General features: G+C 44.5%; 1 protein-coding gene across 5 annotated transcripts in view; it reads right to left on the bottom strand.

Annotated features, from left to right (window-relative positions):
* Positions 1 to 23956, bottom strand: part of MDGA2 (MAM domain containing glycosylphosphatidylinositol anchor 2) — a 328803-nt gene that overhangs the window by 130887 nt on the left and 173960 nt on the right. For all 5 annotated transcript variants that reach the window (XM_084522442.1, XM_084522443.1, XM_084522444.1 and 2 more), the window contains one exon: positions 16513 to 16782. In XM_084522442.1, the coding sequence (XP_084378568.1) occupies positions 16513 to 16782 (270 nt within the window). The remainder of the gene's footprint in view (positions 1 to 16512; positions 16783 to 23956) is intronic.

The following is a 23956-nucleotide window of genomic DNA, read 5'->3' as shown; positions in this document are numbered from 1 at the left end:
GCTGCCGTACCCCAGCACAGCACAGGGCTGCTGCCCACACCAGCTGGTTCAGGTGAGGAAACTGCTGCTGGCTCCAAAAGGTGACAGGGCTGAGAGTACATCTTGAGGTCCTAGCTGACAGTCAGTGGCACAAGGATGCTATTCTGAGATGTAACTTCAGGGGAGAGCCCATGGTGAGTACTGCGGGTGTACTTCTCAGGCTGAGTTTCATGAGAACAGAAGAGCCCATCCCGTACTTGCCACAGCAACCTGAGGCTGAAGGCTGCACGTGCAACTCAGAGAACATCCTCACCACTTACAAGGATCTCTATTTCCATGGTTCTTCAAGCTGGCAATACGAATGTAATTAATTCTCTAACCCACATAAAGCAGAAATGAGGCAGTCTCAGCATTTCAGCTTGGAGCCCCAAGGCAGGCAGGGTTCCTGAGGCCATCTCAGAGGCAGGTTCAGCGCTCAGAAGGACCCCATGCCAACCTAGGGCACAGCCTCCCCGGGGAAACACTATTCCCTGCTATCGTCCTGGCAAGATGAGCATCTTCAACTAGCATTCCCTCATCAATTTACTACTCAGGAGCAAAATAATTCTGCTACTCACTTATTTATTTTTCTTGTCACTCTTTTAATGCTTATAAAGCTATCAAGAACTATCACCATTTACACCAGCAAATTGTTGCAATAAAGCAGAGTTGGTTCAATAGTTATTTTTGGAGGAGTGCCTCAGAGTTAGCCATTAAGTTCTTCAAATACACACGTATTGATGCACTGGTTACAAAATGCTACTTATATAATCCCAAGACCCCTATGCCCCCTATATATGTGTGCTTCAGTATGGATGCACGTATATGGTGTTACGTATATGTTGATACGCTATCTCCAACTACGAAGCCCCACAAGGAAAATAACAGCTAGAAATGTTACAAGCAAATATCCAGGTGGAATGCAAGTACTGGAAGACAAATGCCTAAATCCAACATTGCTTCTCATTGTGCTGACTTCATGGTCTATTGAAAAGTTTTCCAGGTTGCCCTGCTTTCCTCTCCTGCTCTCTCTGCCCTCCCATGGACAGCAAGCACCCCGGGTGAGAAGCATTTGACTGAGATCAGGACATACCAGCAGCACTCGCCTGTATTTACCCACTTAGAGCCAATGAAGTGTGGTGTTGTTACAAATGGTGAAGGCTACGAGCTGAAAATTTCCGTGTCTGGATCCCATACTTTGGGTAATACATGGTTTGCACGTGCTGCGTGCAGGAAGCGTAACAGCACCAAATGCAAACAGATGTACAAGGCACCAAGCATGCGAAGAGAGTCTGGTGTGTTGGCTCCTTCCATCTCTGCAAGTGGTGAAAACGCTAATTCAGAACCAATTTTGTTAGCTCAGTAGCTCCTTGAACAGAACAACTCTTTGGAGCTTACAGATGCCTTGCTGAATTAGCACTTCCACAGCTTTGAAAGGAATTAACAGTTAATTAATTAGTTGTGGTTTCTTTTCTGTTTGCTTGGCTTGTTTTGTTCAATGCAGGGAAAACAGCACAGCATCTGGCTACCTGTGGACACCCTCTTGCACGTGATGTGAGAAACTTCTGTTGAGGAAGCTGGCTCCCTTAATCAGAGAACGAAGAGACTTCTATGCTGTGATGAGCAGGTATGGCATGAAACCCGTCGGACTAACAACCATGCATTCAAAACCCCAAGAGGTTGAAGTGCTTTTGAGAATTTGTGAAGTTTGAAAATTTCACAAATTGTATCAAAACTGAATTTGCACGAAAATGCAGTAGCCTTTACTCTGCATCTCTCACTGCCTTTAAAAAGCTGTAGCTAGTTCCCCAGGCTTGGACAACTAACACACTTTGATTCAAGAGGAGGAAGCACACATTGTCTGACAGTTCGAAACTGTCACGGTAAATAACTTTGGAACACAAACTGAACTTCTTTGTTTGAGAACAGAAGAACAAAGACTGCTTACATCCACAACATTCAGCAAATATATTATGCAAATGGTTTGCAGACAAGAAAAAAGAACTCATATTAAGCATGATGAACAGCACATTTCAACGAGAAACATTTGATAATAACTTCAACAAACTATTTTTATTTCTGATTTTTCTTGTTTTCTTTGAGTGCTCATGCACTCCTTGCAGCAGTTTCTCCTTCCTGTAAAGGATCAGCAAGGGCTAATAGGAGTCATATTAACACTCATCGACCCTTTGTTACAGCAAACTCTAAACAGCACAGAACTGCTGCAGAGCACATACCTAACCTGGATATTTTATTGTACATCTAAATACAAGGAGTTTAGAGGAAGGCCATGAGTCAGTGTACTGCATGGAAAAAGTTGAGGAAATTTCTAGAAATTATGAACTGGAGGAAAAAGTCTCATAAGCCACATCAACATGCACCCTACACTCATCAGGAACAGCCAAGAGCTCCTCACATCAAACAATCCAACTGTGTAACGCTGCCTGTAGCTCAAAGTCAGGGCACTGCTTTTCTAGCCACATCTTCCAAGACTTGACAACCTGCACAGCTATCAGCATTTTCTTCTGGTGCCAATAAAATCAGCAGAAAATCTGACTTTACAATGGAGCTTCTGTACAGAGTTAAGCAGCATCATTTAACAAACCAGATCCGTAAATCCCTAATTTCACTTGTCACCAGAATAAACATAGTGATCTCCACAATTAACCTGTGCATCCTGGAATTTCTGACGTGCCATCAAAGCATGTGGAATTCACCATCCATATCTGGAAGCTGTCACCAGGAAGCCGAGTGCAGGTGCCTGTTCATTTTCCACGATGGGAAGCACCATGAGGTGCAGCACTGCTACAGCCTCCCAGTAATGCCAAACCTCCCTCCCCCAGACCCTCAGGTCCAGAGCAAACAGTGTTGACCTCAGAAAAAGGCCACAGAGCTATCAGACCTCTCCAGAGTCACTGCACCTTCAGCAGTCCTGGGAATCCAAAGCTGCTTCTTCCAGATGGACGCTATGGAGCCTTAGATCTGCACCAGCTGAATGTGGTTTCCAAAAAGACTTGAGAGCTCATCGATTTCTGTTGTGCATCGTGTACTGACCTCTTGGGAACACCTGAGCTGAGCCTGGTACAAGCCCAGAAGGTAAGAGAAAACATATTTCTGTTTGTATTCTCCACCAGGGTTTGCATTCTTAGTCAATGAACAGGTTTGGATCTTCCTCCTGTGTAGGTTCTTGGACTGTAATTTGCAGGCGTCTCCCTACATAATATCTACTACATTAAAACATACAGTGGGCTTGGACTCCAGTTTTTCACCGCATTCTCAGTTATGTTTGAAGCATTGCTGGAAGGTTTCAGTCACAAATATGGGGTTAGATATATGAATAAGAGATAGAAGGTTAACCAGCAAAATATGGGAGGTGATGCTGCAGGCACGCTAACTACAGCTGCATCCCGGCAGAGATTTCATAACATAATCAACACACAGGGCTAGAAAATATCAGCTAATGTGCAAATAGGTCTGTGACTCCACTTTGAGGCTCAGAACGTGCCCAGGAAAGTGCCAGTCTTTCTCCAAAGAGGCCCCAAAGAACTATGATGTGATCAAATAAACAAAGATGAAACAATTTTCATCCTCAAACTCTTCACAAAACTCTTCACTGTCTTTGCCCTCCCTCATTAATTACATTTCAAAGTAATAAAATTCATTTCAGTATCTCAACCCAGGCCTATTTGCATTCATCAGGTTAAGCCGTATTCCCACCCCCACCCCGATCAACCCAAGATGCTCCTTTAATCCATCAAAACGTTCCTATCTTGCAAATGCACATTTCATGATATGTGCACAGCATCAAACACCGTAATTGAATACATTAGCTGCTGCGCTACTTGCAGGCTTTGACAGAGTGCTGGTGGCCACTGACTGCTTCCCAGGCTGACACAGGGCATTGGGGAAGGCTCAGCTTTGTGCTTGCTGCTGTTTGTGTCTGTGTGCAGCCCGCGTGCAGCAACATTAAGCAGCAGAATGGTGCAAATCACTGATTTTAACCTTGACTGAGCAGTTGGGTTCCACATGAGGTTCAATTTCACCAACCAGAAGTGGCTTTGACTAATTCTCGTTGTTCCCCTCCATGTTTTGTTAAGGCTGGCAAGAAATTTTTGGTTTAAACTCTTCCTAGTGAACAAGATGGGAATGTCTCCTGATAACGTGTCAAGCAGACGTGAGGACCTGCACGGGTCTTGAAGCACCATTTGGAGGTTTACTGAACCCAGTACTCAGTACACCACTTGTTTCTGAGCACCCAGAGCTGGCATTTTTTCAAACAAATGCTGATACCTGCACCTCCAGATCCAAGTCACTGCTGAGATCCTCTGAAACTGCTCAGGGTTCCACATTTCAGCTGCATCCTCTGGGTCAGGCAACACGGCAATCCTCTCCTGTGCTCAGATGTTACTGACCCTGGGATGTTTCCCTCTCACATGCACAAAAATAGATTGTGCTACTTGGAAAGATTCTTCACTTTATTTTTAAGGCCAGTGAGAAAAAGGCCAAAGGTCTGATCCAAAGCTCACTACTGTGACTGATGGCCACTTCCATGGCTCCTCTGTGTGCTGGATTAAGCCTTTTGCCTCATTTTCTGCTTCCCCGCAAAGGAGAGAAAGACACAGAAAGCACCAAGGGAACAGCTTGTTTGGAAAGCGAGCTGCAAACCCAGCTTCATTCTCTAGAAACTCCAGTCTGTTAATCCAGACACTGGCTGTTTGCTTAAAAAGACTGAGATGTAACTCTACAAGTTACTGCTGTGATCTTTGTACCAAAAGATGATTACTGGGATGATTCATTGGTCCTTGAAAGAAAGATATGAGGCAGACAGCGGGTAAAGAAAGCCAACCCTTATCGCCAGCTCTTCCTTCAATCACACCGGGCTCCTCATCTCCTTAGAGCCTTACAGATGGGAAAAGCAATCCTGCTTTCATATGACTGCAATTCAAAAGATTCACAACCTTACGACAAAGATTTTAGATAGTCCCTAAAAGACTTGTGAAATGCATTCGTAAACCTAAACCTTTTCCCTAATCTGTCAAGGCATCTTGAGACGCCAACTTTTCTCATTGCACGCTAGTGCTCATATATTCAGTCTCTGCTTGTTCCCAGATTTTGCAGAGGAAAATAGAAACTCCACTTCCTTCCCTTCAAGGAGCAACTCAGTCGGATTTTGAATAGAGCCGTGGCAGTGACAGACACGGTTACCTGCACTTGCCTAACTTTAAGGCAATGGCTTTGTAACACAGAAGGCTGGCAATGAGCAGATAACAGTACTTGGGTAAATACAGGTCAAAGGACAGAATTAATGTGTTTAATATGAATGGTGTAAGCACCTGGATTGGTTGATTTCACCATTAATGCATGATCTTTATAAAACTATAGGTATCTTACTGCTGAGAAACAAGGAAAAGCAAAGTAATTTGACTCGCTGTGGTTAAAGGCAGACACCGATGCATAGTAGTAAATTAAGTGATGTTTTCCTGCAGTAATTCTGAGTTATTTATTCTCCCCAGAAATAATCTGTTTCAGACCCCAAGCAGCTGAGAAAATGGCACATTTCAACCTACGATATTTCTCTGATGCAATGTTTCCATGACCTGAGCTTTGTTGTATTACAATACAAATAACCAATTCCAAATCACAAACTCGGACTAATCCACAGATCTTCCCTGTCAGGTGAAAAAAGCTCCGTGCTTAAGGTGGGAGACCGTGTAATTAGCAGCTGACCGGGGGGGCTGTACCACTGCTGTCCTGTGAGATAGGAGCCATCCGAGCACACTCCCTTGCAACTCAAGTGAACAATAAATATTAATACCTCTGGCTGCTTTCTTAGATACATATTTGTCAAAGCTATCATCCAATATCCACATCTACACCACTGGGATGGGGCTCAGATCTGTGTGTCTGAATGATTAAATGAACAAAGATATGAAACAAAGGAACCTGGACCATGACTACGCCGTGGAAACTGCAGTACAGGCTGTATTCTCTGGGTTGTCTGTTAAATGGAAAGCTCAGCATAAATGAACCTCTACTAAATGAAAAGTCATTCCCACAGAAGAAATAGACTCATGGATTTTTTTCTCTGATATTTCTCTCTTCAATAACACATCTACCCCTACCAAATCGATAGAAGTAAAAGGAAGTTCTTACCATAACCTCCATAGAAGCACAGAGTCCTGTTCATTTTGTCTATGCGCAGCACAATTTCATGATATTTGGTATTCTACAGGACGTTGTCTTAAATTGCATTATCAAACAGCTAAGCTTAGTTGAGACATTTTAACAACTGTCCAAAAGCTGTTACTCACTGGTGAATATCACAGTATAACCTGTTAAACTTCATTCTGTCACATTTTGAAATTATTGTGCATACAAGGAGCACAGAAAACACTATTTTTATTTTTATTTTTTCCCAAACAACTAAAGTTTTGAAAGCAAATTCAAGTCCTGCTTCAAAGCCTAAAAAGGAAAGCATTCAGAATTATGGTTTTCTAGCCTAATTCTAAGCTACAAGACCAAAACCACACTCCTTGAGATCAGCTTTGCAGATATCAGCTCTCCATAATGGAAGTTTATCTAGGTTGCCACATCAGCTCAGTCTGCACGCTGATTCTGTACACAGAAGAGCCTGCTCTGAAGTGTCTTGTACAAAATCACATCCACTTCTTTCTGATGAACGACCCCCATCCATCATACTCGGCACTGTTATGAGCATGTAACCATGAATGAAAAATTCCAGTAACAAACAGGGGACAACATCTGCAAACTAAATCATTGTTAAGACCACACCATTCCGCTGTGACCAGCACAGCCACACCTACACCTGATGCAAAGCAACGTCTCAGCTTCGCCTCAAGTTGAACAAAGCTAAGAGCCAACATAAACACGAGCTCCATGCCTTGCTTCAATGGAGGCCTTGAGCAAGCAGTCAGGTCAGGGCTAGGAAAACTTGGTCTGGTGAAATGGACCTCATGGTGTGTTGGTAGTTGTGCGTTTAGAGCAGAATACAACTTTTGGGCAATAAGGAATATAAACTTTTACTAGCAGGCTTCGGTTATTGAAATTGCAAGCTTGTTGGACAAAACCTCTGTGTCCAGCTGGGGCTTTAAGAAGTCAATTTTCCAAAAAGCAAGGACAATATGATTAATGGATTTGGGGGAATAATAAGAGCAGAAAAACATTTAAGTCCAAACTCAGAGTTACATAAAGAATTGTACAGTATGGTTAAAATGTCACAATTCTAAAACCAAAACCAGGGGTTACCTTGGGTAAAGCCATTCTTTGGTCAACAAACAAAGAAAAGACCACAGAATGGCTTTGGTTAGAAGGGACCTCTGGGTCCAATCCTGCAGCTCTGTCAGGGACACCCAGAGCAGGTTGCCCAGGACCACATCCCAGTGGCTTCTGAAATTCTGGCAGGGAGAGTCCACAGGACTCTCTAACAAGCCTAAGATTTAACAAACCAGAAAAGGGGGCAGTAATGAACAATTCATGGCTCTTCCAGTGCCCCTCTACACCACAGAGGGGCAAAGGACGCTGAAAAAGCCAGAGATGTTTAACAGTCTGAAGCTGTATAAAGTCATTGTAGTGGAGTCTCACCGCCTCATAAGAAACAAATCTTGTCTCAGAAGATATGGGATCCTCAGCCACAGCTGTGTTTCTACAAACCACCTCATTACCAAGTGGAGAAAATAGATGCAATTAAGAAAGGTTAAAATATATGGTTAAAGGCTCGTGTATCTGCTGATGACTAAATATAATGGATGAGGAAGAGGAAAGCTGCAGTTCACGGGTCCTGCTGCAGTTCCTCATTGTCACTGTGCGCTGAGCACTTCTCATTAGACAGCACCCCGGCGGCAAACGGAGCTGCTCAAGCAGTAGCCTTTGGTGCCTGAGCTTTTCCCTCTGGATATGCTCAGATTTCCACAAGCCCTTCTGTTTCCTCTTTCCACTCTTCACCTCTAATTTCTTGTGCTATTCTGACATTCAGCTACCGCAATGCCAGTGTTGCCCTTAAAAAAAAATTAAAACAAAATCAAAACATAATTGTGCGGCAACAGACACCTCTTTCCATCCAGCTTTTTGTTTCTGGCAGATCTTGAATGCCGTCCTGTGCCACAGCCCACACAAAGAGCCATCTTCTCCCCAAGCTGAGTCTCAGATAACTCATGGCAGACGTGGCCTGGTCTTGCACAGTCTCCAAGACCCACCACAGGGACCAAATCAGTGCTCATTTCAGTGACTCGCAGGAGGAAAGGTCACTCCCTCTGGTCTTAAAAGCAAAGCAAAGAAAAACAACCACTTCCCCCAGGAAAAAAAATAAAAGAAAAAAGAAAAAAAAAATATATGCATATATATGTACATATGTATATCTATATCTATGGTAGAAATTACCAACTTTTGCTTTTTCTTCTGCCAGTTCTCTGGACCTAAAAACTCTTAGGTCAACACCGTGTCTCTAACCATGGACTCCATCTTTACCTCTTAAAGAAATTCCAAACTGGCTGGAAGGAAGGGGGATGGGACAGATCTTTCAGCATTTTCTGCACAGCACCAGCCTGCAGCATTTTTAGAAATAAAATACTCAGAGTCTTGCCAGCTTTCCTCCACAGCAATTGCATCTATTTTGTACTCCATTATTCATCTTCAGTCTTGGCTGGCGGGGGACCGTCGGGTCTGCCAAGGTCAGCACCACACTGCTGGTTGAGTTTTCCTCTAGCAGGGAAAACTCCCGTACCTTCATGGTTCATCCATACAACCCCAGAACTGCGGGGTCCATACCTCAGCAAGACAGGGAAACTTCCTGATTCAGAAAGAAGACCTGCACATCTCACTCAAAATTAAAAAAAAAAAAAAAAATCTAACATCAAATAAAATCGCTCCCAAGCTCTGCACAGAGCTCGCCCCACCTGCGTTAGCTGCAAGGAGTGCTGTTTGATGTTTTCACAGAGGAGAACTCTCTCCAGGTGAAACCATTCCTGCCGAGCGAGCAGGCAGGGGGCACCTTGTTTGGGCCATAAGGAGAACTTTAAAAAATAGCGTGACTACAGAAGAGAGTTTTTACAGGGAATGCAACAACGCTGACCTCTCTTCCCAAAATTCAGATTTCTTAAATGAGGTATTTCAGACTCTGCAAGATAATTTTGGCTGAATTATGCTGCCTGAATGTTCCCTGTACTCAACTTCCTATACTAAGAAAGACTGAAGTACAGTCCCGTTAAAAAAAGACACATTCTCAGCATTTTACCAACACCTTATTTTTCCTCTGTCAACATGGCTTTAGCTTAAAGTTTTTTTAAAATTTTAACTTTCAGGAGCTATCAGAACAATTAAGTTGTCAAGCATCTTCTACTAGAGCATCTCCAAACTTTTTAATATCAAGCAATTATTTGGCACTTACCAGACCAGATGCATTCACATTTCCAATTTAAATGCAAATACAATGGAGAGATTTCAGGTTTTGTCTCTATTTTTATAAATGCTTTTAATTTCTAAAAGAAAAGGATTTATTATTTTGGAGATGCCGTGTCTTTTTTTTACTTGTGTTCCAGTTACTGGCTTCTATTTCTTTTACTGCTTTTCCTTTTTGAAGGGAGAGGAGGTGTAGACCAAAGCTGGGCAGGTCCCCAGAGATATTCAGGTGAGGAGGCAGCTCAGGAGGTCTCCAGTCCATCCTCCTGCTCGAAGCACGGCCTGATGGATGAGCTCAGAGCTGGAAGGTCTCCGAGGACGGGGGCAGCACAAACTCCTGGCCCCTGGGAGCTGCCCCAGTGGTGTCACACCGTTACAGAGCCGATTTATAAAGTGGTGACAAACTGGCAGCTGGCATTCAGGAGGGTTTGAAACCCCATGCAGAAGAAAGCAAAATAACCAAAAGCATTCCTACGAAGTGATGTTACAGCCTGCCAGGGCACAGCCACGTGCCATCACAGCCTGACCTACGTGCTCAGGGCTATCCCATTCCGCAGACCGCCCACCTCGCAGGCAAACTGCAACTTTGCAAGTCTCATCGCGGGCCAGGCAAGAATTGGGATATAAATTAAACAATTCAGAGAAGCTGACACAAACCCCAGTGGGCTGTGCACTTGCCAAACAAATTATAAATCCTCTGAACATTACAGCTGGGCATTTTCCAGGGCCAATGCCTTTATAAAGTTTAGTTCTTGTGCCAAAGCTGTCAAAAAATGAAATAAAAAAAAATAATAAAAAAATAGCCTCGCTGAGCTCTCTTGGATGCCAAAAAGCAATCCACTGCAAATCTTCACTCTTCTCTCTGCCCACACTGCAAACGAAGCTCAGCCCGCAGTACCTGCCTTTCCTGCAAGCCCAGAGCAAAGCCCAGGCTCCAAGGTTTGGGCACTGGATTGTCCCCATCACTGAGAGCTTTATTCTACCGAAGGACTTCATGACAGCCTGGATTTGTTCCAAGGCGGGATGCATTTCCCATCAACACTTCCCTTTTATTTCACAGTTCAATGCCCCAGAAATGAATCAGAATCCTATAGAACTTTCCAAAATTATTTGTCAGAGACCTACCAGCCTCATTCACAGTTGTCTGATGCGATACAAATAAGTACATTAAAAGACATTTCAAGGTCATCAAAATGTCAGATTGAAGAAAAAAATGTTTTTTTTTTTTTTTTTTTTTTTTTTTCTATTTTCCTTCTCCCTTCAGGATGAGACAAAATTTTGAAAAACTCCATTATTTCTGTCAAAACAAAATGCTGATTTTGTTAAGACTACGCAGACCTCATCGTGTATTATTCAGTCAAGGTCTAATACCATATTAAACTACAACACCACACCCACACACAAGAAATTACCATGTCTCAGCAGTTCATATTTACTAGTCAAGCGACAGCAACAATAACTTTTTTCCTTGCTCTCTACTGAAGAAAGAGCATGGGCACCTGCAGCAGCCCCACTGGGCCAGAAGGAGAGAGACGAAACGAATGTCACTTCTATCCCTGCTGTACCTTCATAAACCGTGGTGCCTGAGAGGCACCACAGGATGTGGCAGAGCAGCAAACTTATTTAAAAATAAGATTTCTGTACACAAAAACTCAGAGAAGTCCTAATGAAAGGGCAGAAGAATCAATAAACCATCTACATTTTTATATGGAACCATTTTATGAACTCGTCCACAATACAGCCCAGCCTGGGAGAGAGCACATATGCCTGAGAGTACTATTGCAGATAATAAAAATAAATGGACTTATTAAACTCTGAAGCCTGACTTTCTCACGCATTCATTCTCAGAGCTGTAAACTTTTAGGATAGTGCACCAGTAACTTATGACTGTAGCAACACGCTGGATGTGCCACGAGATTGGGTTTTCTGGGCAAAAATCCTGTCTGATTCCAACGCCAGTCACAGGGCACGGCTCTTGGTGGAAGGATCGGAACTGGCTGGCAATGGCTTTTTGTAGTAATTGGGGCGATACCTGACACTTGGGTTGTCTGGTCTGGAGCAGAGGAGGCCAAGAGGCCACCTCCTTGCTCTCTGCAGCTCCCTGGGGAGGGGAAGCAGTCAGGGACATGAGAGAACGGCACAGAGCTGCCCCAGGGGAGGTTCAGACTGGGCATTAGGACACATTTCTTCACCGTGGGGGTGGTCAGACACTGGCACAGGCTGCTGAGAAAGGTGGTTGGTGCCCCAGGGCTATCGGTGTTCAAGAGGCATTTGGACAGTGACCTTGTTAATACGGTTTAACATGTCCTCATTAATACGTTTATATGCACTACCAAAATCCAAATCCCACCTTTTGCATAAAACCTGTGAGCAATAGCTCTGTCCTGGCACTGGGCACCAGCTCGTGGGGGCCCTGCTCCCATTTCTGTTATTAACAGCACCTGAGGATCACCCAGGGGTGACAGCAAAGGTGCTGATGTATAACCATGCAGACGTTATTTTAGACTTTATGTCATGCGATTGCTCGTAGCCAAGAAGGGAAAACCCAAAGAAAAAGCTCTGGGATAAACAGAGCTGTGGTGGGCAAGCAGAAGAGAAAGCAGGAGTACAAGAACAGACATCAGAAATACCAGATTTCAGTGCGTATTTTTCTTTTAAATGTAATAGAAAAGCAAGACAAATATCATTTATTTCACAACCTGGGTCTTTTTTTTTTTTTTTTTTCAAGACATAATGAGATAGGTACTTCCAGCAATCTCAGCCTTAAATTGTATTTCTCCAGAGTGCTTTTTGTTCAGCAAAAGCTTTTGTGCTAATATAGAGCACAGGTCATTTAAAATTATTATTTTATATTTAAACTGACAGGGAATCCCACCCCTTTGAAAAATTAACTCTAGACATTATGTTTCCACTTCACAGAAGGGAAAAGTCACAGAGTCCGAGTCAACTGGCATTAAAATAATGTTGCAGTTACAGTGGAAGAGAAAAAGGAGTCTCTTTAAAGAAGGTAAAGGAAGAACTCACTGAGGAGGCAACAAATTTGAGCTTGTGCACGGTGACACCCTTCCAAATAATATCAGTGCTGCACGTTTGAAGACCTGTAAAACATCTCTCTGGTTCCACCTGATGCATAGGTGTCCTTCAGAGATGCTACCCAGCATTTTTGCTCTCTTCCTGGATGGAGGAGCCACCTTACAACCCTCATTAGCAGAAACCTTTATTTCTTCAGTAAGATACTGGTACGTATTGAGAGATTTATTTTATTTTATTTTTTTTTTCATTTTCCCCTTCACAATGCCTTTGGAATGTTTTTCTTCCATGTTCTCATACTTTTCAGTACTGGTTCAAGTCAAGTTGAAGTTGTACAATTTTCCAAAAGCTGTTGGCAAATGATTATCTTGATTTCTGCCTCTTTTGACATTTTCAATTGTCACGCAAATACTGCATGGTATTGTGATGATCGTGTTTTTATGCACTGTCTTAAAGCTTATGAGGTCAATATTACCTTTTCTCTACTCTAATGCCTTGTGATATCTTCTTCAAATATGCACCGAAGAATAGAATAGAATTTCTAAGATCCTAAGAGAAATTTTTGAAGAAGTGAAATACCTCCAAGAGCAAAGTCTTTTTCTCACTTGAGTGAGAGGAGTCAAGATCCCCTTAGAGCTTCCTCTGCTTTCTGATGGTTTTGTCTAGAAATACAGTACAGGAAGCTATTCTACTCATCAGTCTGAGAGCAGGAAGTGAAGATGCCACCAAGGAGAATACCCACTAGCACTCAGATGCCAGCAGACTTGCAACCATCTAAAGAACCCATTAATCTAAAGGAAATACCGAGAAATTTCCATAATTAAAACTGGTGAGCAGGCAGCTCTGCTGAAATGAGATAGTATTTCCTCCTTTCCTGTTTTGACCCGGACACCTTGACAGATGACAACGTATTTGATGGGATGGAGTATTTTGCAGTAACTTTGGGTAGGGTTAAAGTGATAATGGCATTCTTCAATATGGCTGTGTTTTGCAGACATTCTCACTAAATGGTGACTTCACTGGGTAAACAATACATGGCCTCGTTGCAGAGGCCGCTGTACCACTGGAAAAGGCCCATGCACCACATCGTTTATTCGCCTCTGGTGAGCTCCCACTCAAAGCAAGAGGTGGAAATGGAAGACATTGCATTAAATCTGTGCCTCTGAATAAATGACACGATGGTACTCAATACAATTGCTCTTCATCTCAGAAAAACTTTTGCTAACATTATCTGACGGGTGGAAGAGAAAGGCACTGACTCAGTAATTCAGCAGAACAGTGACAAAGGAAGCCAACTTTGGCTCACAACTTGTTTAAGAAAGTGGTACCTTTAAAGTACCTTACTTCTTCTGCAAGTGGTACTTTGACTGCCTGAGCAGGTGGTGAACGAGGGAGCCTCTTCCCCAGCAGATGTGCGCACCGCCTGGTGTTTTGCAAGGGTCTGCATTCACATGAACCAAAGAGAAAGTGTGCAGCGTGTTTTGTTGGAAGGACTTAAAGTTCCTTGTAAGATATACAGGCAAAAAGAGGAAAAAAAGAACATCCAAAGGCGGTTATGACTAAATGGGTTCCTTGCATAAATGGCAGCTTTGGTCTATTTTACTTTCAGAATGTCTTCCATGCCAATGCTCACTGGAAGAAGAGAAAAATGAGTAATGGCAAAGAGATCGCACATTAAATGCTTATGCATAGTAGGAAGATGCAAACCAATACCACTGCTGGCGCAGCGCATAGCAGTCGCAGGAGCTAGTTACTCGCACCCTGGACATTTATGTATTTATGGTTATTTCTTTCTGAAGGATTCTCTCTGATTTTAGATTTATTTATTTTTAATTAAATGTATGGCAGTCATATGGCATCATCCTTGATGGATTCAAAGGAAAGTGTGATGGGTATTTATGAATTTGGGCAGTCAGCCACAAAGACAAGAAAATGCTCAGAAAAAAAATAAATAAAAAAAATCAAGAGCTGCTGGAAGATAAGGCAGCATCAATGGGATGAAGCTCACACAAAGGCATGTTTGGATAAATGCACGGTGAAATTTAGTAAGTTTTAAGGGGAACAAATTTAATCCAAGCCCTGATGGCACTTTTTACAATTTTACATTCCTATCTGTGTAAGATTAGGGGATTATTGTCTAGTCCTAGGATCGGTAGTCCAACCTGAGAGAAGCTGTAAACTCCAATTACCAACTGCTTCTCCTGCAAGGCTTAGTTGCCATTTCAACTAAATACTCTTTTCTCCTCAGCTGCTGTGTGAAAATCCTGATAAACAGCAACAAAAAAAGAGATGAAAGAGAGAAGCAATGAGCTGCAGGCAAAATGCTAAGAAACATAGACACAAAGTAAAATCCAAACTTGGGTGCAAATTTCACTCACATTTCACTGTGAAACCCAGCATCCCTTTTAGTAAATATAAATCAACTAAGGCCAGAGTAAAAAGACTTTTTAAAGACAATTCCTTCCCTTTAACAGAAATAATAGTAAAGGGGAAAAATCACAGCACACAGCCATGTACTGGGGGGTGATGTTCCTTGTGGTGGTTGCTTCTCAGAATTAATGGCCACACAGAAGAGAAGAAAAAAAAGAATCTTCCTCAAATGTTTTAATGATATTTTGTTCAACATCTTGCAGCTCCTAGGCATCTCATAGGCATGGGCTTCTATAAATAAAAATGTGAGGGCATATCATTATTATGCTATGACTCATGGAATTTGTATCTGCAGGGAGCTAGGGACTTGGCTTTTCCTCTGGGCTCTCTGGTGCTGTCTGCTGGGTCAATTAAAATACTCAGATTTCCTTTCACACAAAACCTTTCCTCTCCCTTTGCTTATTCTGAGTGTGTGTTTCACTCACATCTTCCCTTCACAACCTCATCACCGTTGTAAATCACAGCAAATTAATGTTGATGCTGTGTTCTTGAAACAACACTGCTTTTGCCTCTTGACAACAAAACCCCTAAGCCAAATGTCAAAAATTCAAATGGAAATACAATATTACAAATAAATCTGTGGACTTCTCCTGATAAACTCCTGCAGACCTAGGCTGATGTGGTGCTCCCTCCCTGACCCCCAGAACAGAAATAGCTTCTAATTCATCGTCCTGCTGAAGAGCATAATATGTCAGGCAATAAGAACTGAACAGGGGTTATGGCTCTCATAAAATATTCACACCACTGGCTCCTTATACAGCAGTTTCTCCTGAGTATGATTAATCACATGGCATTATTTAAAGTTCCTATAGCGTGGGAGTTTATGTTTCGGTAGCATTCATAGATTAGATTATAGAAAATTAGTTTCAGATGAACTGTTTGCTTCAGGTAGATTAATCCACTCAGATGATGCCTACCAGCCAAGTGAACTCCACCTTCAAACCAACTGGCCATGTCCCTGGGGTTACCCAGAAAGCGGTAAACAAGTGGGGAGAGTTTCTTTCCACCTGTCAGTAATTGCTCTGCAAGCACTCTTCTCTTACTTTTATCTAAGACAGACATTTAGTCTGCTATTTAGCATAATTAAAGCATAGATACTAATCTAAAGCTCCTACCCAGGGAGCAGTCGTCTGATGGCAGCAGATTCACAGCATGCACAACAGCCTTAATTTCAGTAACATGCTCAGCTGATGGGAAGGAAGAAAAGGGTGAGGTAGGAAATGGTGTCCAGGAGCTCAGGACCCATTAGAGGGAAACTCTGCCATGGCCCCTGCCCTCAGGGCACTGCTAAAAGTGTGTGTGCAGAGGAAGGGCAAACCTTCGCGCTCAAAGGCAATGACACGGTGTCCTTTGGCAAGCATTTGTCCCTGGTTTGCATGAGAGCTGCTGCATCTACATGGTACAAAGAGGCACAACTTCACCCCAGGCACAGCCCCAAGTAGGGGGCTGGAACCCAGCACAAGAGCCAGTGGCTACCCGAAGCCAGCACCAATTCACTTCATGCATTACTAGAACTGACCAGAAATACATCTGGAAATGTAGGATGCCACTATGTGAACAGAGATTAGAGTTCAATTTATCCTCCAATGTAAAGGCTGCTGGTTTGCCAGCTCAGCTTACCTCTTACAATGATGTTGGTGGACTTTTTTGCAGGGTTTCCAACATTGTTATTGGCGACACAACTGTACGTGCCAGCATCTTCCGACGTGATGGCAGGTATCGTCAGTGTGCCACCGTTCAGGACCGTCTTTTCGGGCAGGACACCAGCGGACCTCACCCATGTCAGGCTGGGGGCTGGCTCTCCTCCTGTTGTCACGCAGACCAAGGTGATCGCCTCCCCAGGGTTCACCACTATCGGGTCGTCCACAAGAAGCTTAATCGAAGGGGATGCTGCAAAACACAAGAGGAAAAGGAAGGTGTAGTGGGGCAATACCTGTGCCGTTGCTCAGTCTGGCCGAGCACACTCGAGTCAAGTGAGATCAGCAAAGGCTTCAGCTGCAGCACTCCTAGGAGGAGCACACGTCCTCCGAGAAGGCTGCTCCCCATCCTCCTGCTCCACCTGGCTCCATGCGTCCCCTGCTCGGGCACCTGCTTGTCCCTCACTGTCAAACAGTGGGTGAGGATTTATGTGCAGCCGAGCTTGGGAAGTAAAGTATAATGCACGGGATAGGTGCCAGCATGCTGGATTTTCCACCCTGGAAGAAAAGCATTAGTAACAATCTTCTTTGGCACAGACACCACGTTGTTCTCTTCAAGTCAGATCCTCTCCATTGAGAACCAGCCCTATTAATCCACCCGCCTCCCCGATGAACTCCCCGGGACTTGGCTGCGAACTGAGAGGAATTTGTAGAGTTTGAGTCATGTCTGCCGAGCCAGGAGTCACCCCATGGGACACCCCCGACACACTTGGAAGCAGCAGAACACAGCTCAGGCCCTTTTATCCTGCTCAGGCTGTGGGCCCAGCAGCCCCAGCCTCGGCTCCATCCCCTCCCTCACTGGCAGGTGGGAGACGTGCAGGCTAATTAGGCCCCTGCTAATTGCCACACAGCGGGCAAAGAGCCTTTGGGCAGCACCACCGCCACGCCAGCTGAACTACGCTTGCTAAGGGCAAGATGCTGCTGCTCTCAGAAGGGAGAAAGAAGCCTGTGATTAAATTTAATTCTCTCTCCTCCTCTTCTTTCCCCTGAAATACCTGCACACGACATATGGGGAGCAGCAGAAATGCTTGGTATGAAGCGACACGGCAGGGCAATCCGTTTTAGGTGCTGGAACATAGCATGGCAATCCGAGCTGCAATTTTTCTGGAGGGATCCACCCTTACTGGATTAGGGCTTGGCTTGAAGGAGTACTCCAAGCTACATAAAGGATGAGCCAAAGCCTGAACGCACATTGCTAGCACAGAAAAACAGCAGTGCTAGACAAACATGTGCATAAAGGTGAAGGATGGAAATTTTGTGCAAAATCTAGGGAACAAAAACCAGAAAAGGTGACAATAAAAAGGAAATAAAAATGTTACATTTGGAAGTGGCATATCACTATCGCTGTTACTATAGAGATAGTCTCGTGTGCTCTGCTTTATATGTGAATCTTATTTTGATATTAAAAAAATATAATAATCACTAAAGGCAAGTACAAGTCAACTACAAAATAAGAGTTTTCTTTACTGGGCACTCACCCAGGAGGAGCTGGCTCCCTGCTTTCACAAGCGGCAGCTCACGAAGGGGAAGCACTTCTTTTACACCCGTCCCCAGCAGAGGGAGAACAGGCCATGCGCCAGCCAGGGAAATGCTTCAGGAGAGCAGGAGCACAGAGGTTCATGGGCAAAGCCTCCTCCTCCAGCTCCTCCAGGCTCAAGATCCCACGGACACTTACCAGTGTCATTTGCTGTGCTCATGTAACTGACATAAAGGCAACAAGGCTGGGTGCTTGGCTAAAAATATGGACAGGAAACTGGCCACTAACTGTGTAGGTGTCGGAGTGTGAGCCCCCGACCTCAATCTCTGTCATCGGCTGGTGCATCCACCAGCTGATGGGCTCCTCTTTGGGGATTAGAGATATGAGACTGGGCAGCACGTCCTATGCTGTGCTGTAGCAGTGTTTGTTCAGAATAAAGTGGCAGAGGCAGGGATCCAGGCACCCTACATCCCCCCGTGCAGCTAGAGCTGAGCTCAGACCTGTGAGGTCATCACCCAACGCGGGGCTTGGGTAGCGCTCAGCTGGCCGCTCTTGCTCCTTCCCTCCCCACCCTGGTAAATGACTTTTCCTCAACAATTCTGGCAAGAAGCTGTTCTCTGCTCTTGCTAAACATCCAGCCATGAGACAGGGAACAAGAGAACCACAAATAATGCTTCAAAACTTCGAACAAAAGATGAAAGCTCCAACGATGTCAACCCAACCTGGCGCTGCTGTTTACCATAATAGCCTCGTAATCCTCCAGATGAAAGGGGGCCCTTTGCCATCCTTCAGGTAGAGAGACAAAGATAGCAGCCGATGTTGATAAAAATGCTGTGATACATCCCTTTCATCACAGCACTCAAAACAGTAAGTACATGAAAATTACGGTTTGCATACAGCAATTTCTCCTTGCTTACACCACACATTTCACTTAACTACAACCTACCCCACCAGGCAAACACAAACAAAAATCCAGCAACACATTCAACGACTACCATGAAAAGCCTGCTTTAAAGCAAAGAATATTAAATAATTCAGCGGAGATACTAAGGGTTCCTACAAATGAAACTCACTGTAGCATATAAAGGGTCAAATGTCTATTGCAAAGAGAATACGAAACCCCAGGAACAATGATCTATTATTTTGATATTTCCTTGCTTGAAGTCCTATAGACAATCAGCACTTTATGGCAGCGTACCAACAACACAGAGCCTCTTATTTTCAGCTTTGCGGTGCAACCAGTGGTGGGATTTGGTCTGGCTGGGTGTCACACGCATGCGACCAGGCTGTGGCTGGGGGATGGAAAGGCTGCGAGGCTCCTGGAGCTCCCCTGGACTTTGTCCCTCCGTGCTGAGCACTGCTGCCAGCCCAACGCTTCCCATTTCCAAAACTCATTTCTGCTCTTGGTGCAGCTAATGCTGAGCTTTCCTCCTTCAGCCAGGGATGGGCAGGGGTGGGAGACAACGCTGCTTTTGTGCCAAATGTGGATGTGGAAAAGAACAGGGCTAAGGCATTGGTTTAGTTACCTGCTGGATGACCCGTATTAATTAACTTGGGTTAATTAACAGCGTGTAGGCTTTCTGCAGGTCTGCTTTGCTGGGTAGCTCTGCTGCATTCCTTCACCCAGAACCGTTTCCCCTCCCAGACCACAGGAACGCCTCCACCTGCTCCCAGGGGATGCTGCAGCGACACAGCCACAGGCAGCTGCCCGTCCCACAGAGGGGCAACGCAGAGCTGGGGCACTGGCAGCAGTGGGGAAGGCAAAAAAAAACACAACAAAAACCCAACAAGTAACAGGAGGGACAGTAAGCCCTGGACTGGACTGTGTAGGGTTGCCACCGAATCCCTCTCCTCCAGATTTCCCAAGCAAATACCTGTTAGACAAAAGGTTTAGGACCGGTTTGGGCTGGGGAAACGGAGCTCGCTGCCCTGTGGGATCTCTCCCTGTTCTAGTTTCAATGACAGAGAGAAGCACTGCCAAAAGTCAACTCATTATCCATCTTAAACTATATTCTGGCAACCTCCCCCTGCGGTAGCTGTCTCTCCCCGCAGACTGTCGGCAGAGACCAGAGGGCAGCTCAATCACCACAGGTGACATCCAGGGGCCTGGAGGTGGCTGACACCAATCCCACCCTCAGCACGAGGCTCTACAGGTGCTTCAGGAGCCGACAGATGTGAACGGGTTGTTTTGGCCTAACCCACTCTCTAAAATGGATTTTTTGTCTCACTTATTGGTAAATTTTGGGGGCTAAATGCACAAAACAGAACTGTTTAATTCATTGCCATGCTGTATTTTCAGTCCAACGTGATTAAAAAATAGAGCAGGCATTTATAAAGATGACAAGATGATCCAGAGCAATTATAATAGTTGATGATTATACCAAAATATTGGTGAAGGACTATTAAAACTCATGCTTCAGGGCATAATTTTTTTTTTTTTTATTTTTTTGGTCAAGCAGGAGGAAAGACTATGACATATCTCTTACACTGCTTTTATACTCTCTCCTGAAATGTCTCAGTGGCTCTTGTTAGGGACAGAATGAGATGTGTTCCTAATAGGCTCTGCACGTGGTTAAGCACCCTGTGCACTTGCAAAGCATCTTGCATGACTGAGCCCAGCCAGGAGAGCCATGGTACAGCCCCAGCCCAAACCCAAACTGCGATATTTGTTTAGATAGCAGGAAATCATGCAACTGAGTCAGAAGGAAGAGGAGATAAAGACTCCTCCAAGAGATCTGACTCATATTAAAATGACAGGATTGAAAAAGCCACTGCGTGCAGTTGTGTGCTCCTGGCACAAGTCTGAAAGACACTGGAGCTGTGTCTGCCTCAGCCTCCAGCACACAGGTGGTTTCACCCAGCGGCATCCACATCATCTGTGACAGCAGAAATATGAGGGTGAGCCACGTATTTCTACAGACCACCCTGCTTTTCCAACACAAGGCTGGAGCCCGGACTGACATTATGCCTGCTCACTTTCAGACAGGCACGAAGAGATAAGCGTTGAGGCTGGTGGAGACCCTCACATCCTCACTAAAAAGCTTTCACGCGGTCTCAGCTGAGATCATTTGAAGAGAAGCATATTGCCGTGCCAGTACGCCAGCGATTTACGCCTCCAATCTTCATTTTATTATACAAGTTTTGCAAAAAGTTAGTTTCAGCAAGCAGGCTACTTGGCTGGTTGCCACGTTTACACAGGGCTCTTCTTACATGAAAGGCACTTTGAGATCGAAGTGCTTCAAAGCCCCCAGAACTCAGCAGGTACATGTGCAATCAAAAGGGAAGATGCATGACTACACCAGCCACGAGTTCCCTCTGCGAAGCCGCTGCCTCCTGCCATAGGAATAAGTTCCTCAGTTTATGTTTAAATCTTGATGAGATCTCTCAAAATTCCACGAGAAGGTTTAATTTAGGGACATATTTTATTATTTTCCACCACTGTATGACTGAATTTTGTTTAATCATGCATTATGTCATTTATTTACTTCTATTCTCCTTGATCATCTTTCCAAACAGTCCGGATTTTTTCTTCTCCTTCTTCCTAGCCCCAGAGCTCCATCCCTTCATATCACAAAGCCACGTTTGGGTCGTGGAGACATCCTGACACATCCTGCCACACAGATCAGAACTGATGTCCTCAGATTGGTGTAGAGTCAAAGACTGATGGATTTTACAGATTTAAGCACTATTCAGCACTGGTTTAGGAAGTTCAGCATCAGGTCCAACACAACTGTTCAATACCAAAGCTCGTGGAGACATCGATGGTGCTCACGTGTGAAATCACAAATTTTTAAGGAATTTCTAACATAGCAAAAATGTCCCTGTCAGAATCAGTCCCTACTATGTGGAGTGTGTTATCAGCCCAGAGCCACTTCCAGTGTTTCATCCAGGCTTAGGTCTCCCTTAGATGACATCAGCCACTCATTAGACAAACACGGGGCCATCCAGGTGTGGCAAGCAAAGCATCTCCCAGCCAGAGCCTTCATCCCGGCATCAGCACAGACTCAGCCAGGCAACCTGCCCAGCGGAAACCTTCTTTCAACTCCCTAATAGGAAGAATAAACTTTGTAATACAACAATAGCAAGCTTTGGTAAATATTTCCACGGGGGAGCGCATGGAACAAGCTTTCCAAACATCCTATTTGGACACCGCAATGAGAACGGCTCCGTTTTCAAAAGAGCCCTGCGTCTTCGCCGTGCTTTAGAAGCAGGGGTTTCCGAGCGCCAGCCCCACGTTTCCAAGTCATGGTTGGTTTGCCAGGGCACAAAGGGAGCCGCAGTGCCACTGCGAGCCCTTCCCTGCGAAGAACAAGGCCCTACTCATGGCGAGGGAAGCCGCTCAGGTCCCATTCATATTGCAGCTGCAGCCTTTTTAAAGGGACTTCAGTTCAGAGGCTTTCGCGTGCAAGTACTGCTTCGGCGCCCCGCGTATTTCACAGCACCGCGGAGCCTGGCTGTGAACGCCACGGTGCACGGCAGAGTGTCACAGAGCGCTGCTGCAAGTACACCAGGGCAGAAACCAAGGCCCAGTCACCACGGAGAATTAAAATCAGAACCGAATCAATGTGGTTTTAGTTAGTATTAACATGTGCACACAAGACAAGTTGGGCACTGCTGGCACACAGACAGAGATTAACTACAAAAGGTGTCCACAACATACACCGATCCTCACAGAGGAACAGAACAGCACACAGCAAGCGCTGCTTTTGATTAATGACTTGAGCCAAAGTTTGCCAGATCCAGAGTAAAGCTAGCAGTCATTAAGTTATCATTAGCACCCTAATATACGTGCTTAACCACATCAGCCTACCAAGCACCTCTGACATGACAACCCAGCTCTACAGCAGTGTTTCCAACGTTAAGCAGAGCCGCCATGGGATCACTGGCAGAGAGACTGGAAGCACCCAATTATTGACCCAGTACTGATGTTAACTGAACATCAGCAAAGTCTGAGCTGCTGCCGGGGCTGGGTATGAGACAGGTCTACACCGAGAAGAGAAAGATATCTGACACTGATGTAGCACACAGAAAAAACCTGATGCCAAGGTGTGTTATAATTACAATGAGGCAAATATATGTACCTGGACTGGGTATACGGAACGGCGGAAGTGTCACGGTTGGCTCTGAGCATCACTGGGAAACACAAAAGTAAACTAACAATTTAATAGCCATGTCAAAGTAGAGCAGAAAGTTATGTCCTTGAGAACTCACTCATCTATGATGAATAAAAATGAGAAGACATCATTTCCTCCAGTTTTGTGAATTATTTCATATGCAGAACCAAAGTAATAGAACGTAATTGAATTACACTTTCTCATATATACGTGTGCATGTGCATCCATTTAATTTACAGGGTTGATTTCCTGCAGGAATACAACGCATATGCTCCTAACACACATACGCATTATCAACAGTCCCTTGCAAGTCAGAGAAGAAAGAGAGAACACTTGAGGTCCCCACTGTGCTGGGAGCATCATTTCTTATTTACCTACCCAGTATAGTTCAAATATATAGAGAGATATTTAATTCCCAGCTGAGGTCAAGATTTTGAATTATTGGGTAAAAATAAACTTTTTATTGACCACATTGTCACAGCACACTGTGATATTGTAGGTCCTTTCTTTTCATCAATACCCTCTCAGAAAACAACAGCCAAACCCACTTTTATGCACCCATCCTCTCTGCTTTTATCCTTCCTGCTTTTTGCCGACAGAGCCATAATCTTGACTTATGTTTGACAGTTCCTCTTGTTGGTCTTGCAAACGACAGAAATCCTGCGGGCAGAACGTGCCAGCGTGTATCGACCCAGCCAGAATAAGACACTCCAGTGGGCCAAACTGTCAAGCAAGCATCCACTTACATGTGCCAGCAGCTCTTCTGCGCTCTCAGC

Source organism: Aythya ferina (genome assembly GCF_964211825.1).
Source record: "Aythya ferina genome assembly, chromosome: 5".
In the NCBI taxonomy this organism is placed as follows: domain Eukaryota; kingdom Metazoa; phylum Chordata; class Aves; order Anseriformes; family Anatidae; genus Aythya; species Aythya ferina.
Note: the sequence above shows the minus strand (reverse complement) of the source record. Positions and strands in the feature narration are given on the sequence as shown.